Source organism: Labrus mixtus, chromosome 6 (assembly GCF_963584025.1).
Source record: "Labrus mixtus chromosome 6, fLabMix1.1, whole genome shotgun sequence".
Classification (NCBI taxonomy): Eukaryota; Metazoa; Chordata; class Actinopteri; order Labriformes; family Labridae; genus Labrus; species Labrus mixtus.
In genome coordinates, this window is record NC_083617.1 from 18,148,400 (window position 1) to 18,155,631 (window position 7,232).

The 7,232-nt window shown below is 35.4% G+C and overlaps 1 protein-coding gene across 9 annotated transcripts in view; it reads left to right on the forward strand.

The window, feature by feature from the left end:
- Positions 1–3,223, forward strand: part of nckap1 (NCK-associated protein 1) — a 31,716-nt gene extending 28,493 nt beyond the window's left edge. For all 9 annotated transcript variants that reach the window (XM_061040327.1, XM_061040326.1, XM_061040328.1 and 6 more), the window contains 2 exons: positions 564–653; positions 920–3,223. In XM_061040327.1, coding sequence (XP_060896310.1) covers positions 564–653; positions 920–1,036 — 207 coding nt within the window. In that variant the 3' untranslated portion in view covers positions 1,037–3,223. The remainder of the gene's footprint in view (positions 1–563; positions 654–919) is intronic.
- The last annotated feature ends 4,009 nt before the right edge of the window (positions 3,224–7,232 follow it).

Below are 7,232 nucleotides of genomic sequence, written 5' to 3' on the forward strand. Positions count from 1 at the left end.
CAATTTCACATTTTCACATTTTGTCACCAACATCCTTCTCCCCTCATTACCCTGCAGCACACTGCTCCCATGTTACCCTCTGCTTGTTCACAATTTCACATGAAAAATATGTCACAGCACCTGAAGTGTGAAACACATTCATTTTTTTTGGCTCTACTTTTATTCAAATGGGCAGAGTTTGGAAGGGCACCTAACAACAACCTACCAGCATGGACCCCTAACGTTGTTGCATATCGACCAATAAACTTGAAGCAGCAGACAAAAACTGTTCATGCTTGAAGTTCAGATGCACATCAGATGAGACCAGGCTGTCATAAAAAAAACACTAATATACTGTTTTCTTAGGAAGCAATAACAAGTCGTACTTTCATCATTTCATTAATTACGCAACATCTTCTTCAATTCATTAAGCTAGCTGATGGAAGCAGACACTGCCTCACGTTTTTTGTTTCTGACATTTTAGAAATTCAAAGTTTGAACAAAAAAATAACAATTTGGACAAACCATTCTCCTCTGAATAAAGACCATCCCTCTGACTCGTTTCTCTTCGTCTGTCTGTGCAGCTTGCCTCATCCAGCCTTCTGAAGATCGGCCAAGAGACGGACAAGATGACAACCCGCAACCGAGAATCTGTTTACCTGCTGCTGGACATGGTGAGAGAGATCGATAATGTTGCAGACGTGATTTAATTGATTTTTTCAACAGAACCAGTTACACACTACATAAGGCTTCGTAAACCAGACATTCATAAATAACATAAATAAGGCCCCACAATACATCAGCTCTGATTTTCACACTGAACTAAGGGCTACAGGTGTTACCCCATTTAAAGAGAAATATTCAATTGTTTTTTTTTATCATACTCCTCTTTGTTCATATTGGAAAAAAACCTCACCAAACCGTGTTTGTGTCGTTTCAGATTGTGCAGGAGTCTCCCTTCCTGACCATGGACCTGCTGGAGTCCTGTTTCCCCTACGTCCTGCTACGAAACGCCTACCACGCCGTCTATAAACAGAGCATCAGCGCTAATGCATAGACACATATTACACACTGCAAAGATCCACCATACTGTTCACCACCGATTCAACAAACACACACTACACATGTACTGACTACAAACGTAACACACTAATTTATGCCTAAAATGCCTCAACGTAACGTTCTTACAAAAATATAAAGAATCAGTGTGGAACATGTGCATACAAATGTTGACACTCTGAAGGTATGGTTTCAAAGAATACACAGTCCACAACAAATAAACCAATCACCAAAACACGTACAGAACACTAGCAATTCAGTGCACAAAGATGACAAAAGATCTGACAAAAACAAACACAAGCTGGATGAAGTTGGGGGATCGGCGTTTTTATTTTAATCATTGTACTTTTTCATGATGTTGCAAGGGACCATTACCATAGCAACACATCATATACCATATGTTTGGTTGGTATTAAAGAACAAAAATATAAATATATAGTATATATATAGTTGACACTAAAATATTTTGTCTTTTTTTTTTTCCATAAAGATTTGAGAGTTTTAGTGGCCAGCTGACAACTTTTATGTGGTGATGGATTTGGATGCTTATTTTGGGAATGCAAATGATGTGATGTGGGTTCCTTTTTTTTTTCATTTTTTTTTTAAATCAAGGAGGGTGGGTGAGGATTCCTGGTGTTGATAACTAAAGACTTGTTGCTTGTTGATGTAAGTTTACACTTAAAACAAACACTGACAGACATCCTGAGCAGATATAAAAGAACATTGACACACTAATCTTTCAATATTTCATCATAAACACACATTTGTATAACATGGTGATATTTTCTTTCTTTTTTTCAAGCTAGATGTAACGAGATTTTTGTGGGTAAAGATATAATATCTGTATTCTACTTTGATGTGAACTGAACTCGTCTGTTTTTAATGTTTCTGTTTTGTTATTTTTATGATGATGACAATGATGATGATGATGATTTGCCAAATGTGTTGACACTAAAAAAAAAATTGTATCAGGGCTTGGAAGTGGTTGAGTGATTGGGTATTAATGGATGAAATGCCATTTTAAGTGTTGACTTTAACGATGGATGTTTGGACAACTATCCGCCTGACTCGGCGGCAGCTCGGTTAAACGGAAAGGGGTTTACACACAAAACTATTACAGAGGGAAATGAACTTCAAGATAAATACTTTAGTAAAACATGTTCCTCAGAGCTGTTTGAAGTAACCTCTCCTAATAAAGTAAAGCTCCAGTAGGTGCTGCTCTTCTTTTTTCAAGTGGTTAAAAACAGAAAAAGCCAGTGCAAGATAGGATTTATATCAACACTTGAAAATACATTTTTCTGCAGCCCCTGGCTTCTGAGAAGAGGACACATTTTTTTGCTTCTCTGTGTTTGATTTTTACAGCCTTACATTGTTGGCTACCAGCAGGCCCCTCTGAAGCAGCTGGAGGGATAGTGCCTTGCTGAAAGGTAACTTAAGTACTTAAGAGTAAATGTTGAGGATCCAACATCCACACACAGTGGTTAGACTAAAACATGGAAATACTTAACCTTCAAATTGAATCCTTCACAGAGAAACTAGCACATCTTGATTGATCTCAGACCTGTCAACAGAAACCTGGAGCTGCAATAAGACAAAAAACAAAAACAAATGTACATATAGACTCTGGGTGATGTTTTCACTGCATTTATTAACTACTGTCAATGGGACATTCTCAAGTGAGGTTACATATTGCGACAGTTGATAGGGATTTTTTTTTTTTTTTTTAGAACAGACAGATTAACAACTTTTACAAAGTGCAGTCTGTTTTTTTCTCTCTTTCTCTCTCTATCAAGGCATGGCAAAGGGCTCCATAATGAGACATACATTGCTCCCTTTATGCCAGCCCTCTGCTGATGTATGACTAACACCAGGGATTTGTCTAATCGCTCATACTGCATACTATATCAAACTCTTAATTTTGGACACAGATGCTGTATTTGCAAACTGAACTCAAATGAACAATACATAGCAAGAAAACACTCAAATCTGGACTCCGCTGCACCATGAGACATGACCGTGTAGTAGTATGCATTATAAGCACGTGAGGACAGATCCATGGACTCATTCTGCCATTTGATGTGGAATGGTTGCTGTTTTCTTTCTCATCATTCTTTTGTGTCTCTGATTCCACCGTGTAACTTAAATGACATGAATAAAATAAACATTAGGGCTTTGTCAGACCTGAGCTGTGAGTGTGTAACACTGCTTCGTGCACGTGGCTGAGGTGACGGGGAAACAAGGTAAGTGCTAATGCTTTATTTGAACAGATCAGTTTTAATTATTAACGCCATCAGAAAGCTGCTGCCTTGCCCTCATTGAACCGGTGGTGACGCAGAGACTGTCAACAGGAAGCTTTGAAGTGTCACGTTTTGCCACTTAAAAGTAAACTGAACTATTCCAAAGCAAATATTAAAAGGAAATTATAAACCATAAAATTACAGGTTCTACTTGTCCGATATTAATCTATCAACAGTGTCTATTTCAATGATCCCTGAATCAACTCCATATCTTTAAAATATAGGGACTTCTTGCTTATGCAAAACAATTAAATCTGTTTTAATGTGAATCTAAATAGAAAAAACAAATAAATTAATAAGAATTCACGTTTAACCTGTGTGGTTTACTACTTTTTATGTCATTCATTTTAAACCAGTGCAAGGAACCAGACAGGCAGACTTTTTTGCAATTCATTTTTATTCATGTAAATGCCTCTCTGTTTAGAGAAACCGAAGTCCAAATGGAAAATGGGGCAGGGAAGAAGTAAAAAAAAAAACCTGATACATCATCCGCCCTTAGGGTGAACAGTTAACCCATTTATTCCCAGAAAAATAGAAAGCTTTTACATTTTCCTTTTTTTTTTCTTTGGTTGAATATTCATCTGTCCAATCAATGACATGTGTCAAAGGGTTTATAATGCTGATCTTTGCATGTGTATTTGTAATATTGATTCAATTTTTACATCAACTGTTTCAGTTGTCTTTCAACCTGACAGTCCTCCCCATGCTATTGATGCAGGCTCCAAAATGAAGTTGACAGAAACATTCGAAGTACAATCCATGAAATGTTGACTTATTAATTAATGCTTAATTAGGGGAATCCCATAACTTGGATACTAAAGATTTTATATTCTTTTGTTTATGACAAGTAAAATCATGCTGACATTTTATTAATTCAATTGTAAGTCACAGTGACTAAAAACTGTATTTAAGATAATCAAATGAAGTAAAAAAAAATAAAAAAAAAGATACATATCACCTTGTCTTGTTCATTTGAAGATAAGTCCAAACCTGCTCTGGTTAACTGTAAACTGTAATCTACCTTTTGTATTTTTGCAAAATGGTGTGTGTGTGCGTGTGTGTGAGAGAGAGATTAAACAAATGCAAATTCTCAACCTTTAAATTTTTTTACTTTGTTTAAAAGCTGTGAGAAAAAAAATCACCTTTTTAATAAGAAAAAACTAAAACAAATCAAACAATCTTTTTCACATCATACATTTGGACTTTAGGATAACCTACAGTAGAGACTATGGCATGAAAGCATTATAAGTACAGTCTTTATGAATTGTATTAGTCTTTCCGTTTTCGGTCAAAATGTCTGCACATTGTTTCAAACACAGAGTTAAAAATCTCAAGGTAGTATAAAATCACTGTTGTTTTGTATTCCATTTGTTAAAGTTTATTGTAATGTTTTCTATAATCAACAAATCCTGATCACCTGGAAGAAAAGTTGCAGAAGCAAACAACCCTTGACATAAGATGTTTTTGTTACTGACACTAACTTTAACTTTAGCTGTAAGCTAACGACCTAACACGCAGCTATGGCTAAATTAGATACATCGATGTAGCTAGCTGTGGTTAGGACACCAAATAAATGTGTGAATTTCTAATTTTTTTAAATAATTTTTCAGTGTGAATTACGAAATCAAAACAGTCACAGCACAAACAAATATTTCCTCTAAAAGTTAAACTGTTAACTGTAATACTGTTTGAGGTTAACTGTTGTGAAAGCAGTAAGGTAGCTTCTTTGGATTAAGAAAAAATCATACTCCAAACCTATTTATAAACTAATAAAGGGAAAATAAAGGGAAAATAACTCAGGTGAGTTTAGACAATTTAGACAGTTTTTTGCTAATTCATGTAGTTGAATTTGCTAAGTGAGTTAGCGCTGTCAAACCGGACTATTTCCATGACAGTTAACTATACGAGTACAGCTGGTTATAGTTTCTTATCCTATCAAAACACTAACATCTGTCTCTCCATAAAAATGTCCAATTTGAGCCGAAGACCAGAGTCTGTTGTTTTTTGTTTTTTTTACAGAATATCAAAGATGGCCGCCTCTTCTGCGCTGAGATGCCTCTGCTGGATCAGCCATCCTGAGTGTTAGTTGCCTCCTCGTCCTCTTCAGGTACAACAATTTTTAGTTTACCTACAAACACAAATGTGACTCGAATTCAACAATATTGAAAAGATAATCAATACTTGTTGTGGTTTCCACCCCTACACTTAAATAATCTTTTCAGGAATGACAAAGCAATAGAAAAGCAACCTTAAACCTGTTAATTGACATTAAGTGGAGGAAGTAAGGTACATTCACTGAAGTAATATCTTCAAGTACAATTCTAAAGTACTTGTCCTTTACTTCAATCATGTCATTATGTGCCACTTCTGCATCTTCTCTACATTTCAGAGTATAGACCTATACATTTTCTCCTTGATATTGACTTCAAAGCTGCTGTGACCTAGAAGTTGATCATTTATACCAGTACATATTTTACAATCAAAAAATAAATCATGATACATTATTATAGATTACACCAATCCCCAAAATGTGGTATTTTAAAGCTATCCAACCTTTACAAGCTGCAAGTCATGTGATATACACATTGCATGCAATCATAAAATACATCCATTTTGATCAGATAATTAAAAAACACACAATTCTGAAATCTGTAGTATTTGTGATACACGTCTGAAACTTCAGGTTATCTTAATCTTTTATGTTATGTGCTAGGAAACCGACTTCGCCATGATCCTTTGAAACATAAAATATACATTTTGAATCACACACATGAATGATTCACCTCTCTATGAGTGATGCAACAAATTTCCAGGGTGCTCGTTGTATTTTTCTTGTAATCTGAATTCTCGTTCCATTCCTATTATGATGTTTCTATTGTGACAAGAAATATTTGTGATTTATTTCATCCATCTAATATTTGATAAGGTCAATCCTTGCAAACACTTGCTTCTTATATAGTGATATTTATTTTATCATTGCTTAGTTGTTTGAAGGTATGATATTTCATGTCATGCAGACCCCTAGCCCCACCTTCACACGATCACCCACGAACAACCAGACTTTAAACCAAATTTCCACCACGGGAATAATAAAGTATTTATGATTCTGATTCTGAAAATGGCAGGCAAAGGAATGAAAGTGGACAGTTGATACTAAAAAGAAAGTAAAATCATATATATTTTAATTTACTAATTCACAGTGACATGTAAGCATCCAAATAGCCAAACGAATCAATAAACAATAAACTATATCCTTACCCCGAGACACTTGTACACAAGGACTGCCCATAACTAAAATGGTAAAAGGGTGACCTTTTTTCCATTTTCATTTCAACCTAAATCCTTAAAGAACACTAGGAAACAGGCAAATACAATGACTCACTTTCAAATGATCTAATCATATGCACACTAAAAGGAACTGGGCCTCAAATTTGGATGGGCTTTTATTTGAAGAATATGTGTTTGTGGCTATTTTGGAGGATTATTTATTTTCCTTTATTTCTTCTTGCAGGAAATCTGTGGACATTTAAGGCTCTACAGGCCCATAGGATAAAAACAAACACTCATTCACAAAGACACAGAGACATCTCAGCTGTTAATGCATTGACAGGGGATCGCTGATCTACAAACAACGGGGTCACACAGCTGTATGGCACGGCATGAAATGCTATTTATATTTCCCTCAAGAAATGGTGCACAGAGACAAAACAGCATGTCCTTTTAAAAGAAGAAAGAAGTTTAAATGGTCGTCCCAATGCTATGCTTTATCTCAGATGTGTTTAATTAATCTAAAGCAAACCCCCCAAAAATACACGTTTCTGTAAAAGCAGATAAATAAAGGATTAACTATTGTGTTTAAAAATATTACCTGAAAGATATACACTCACACATCCAGTA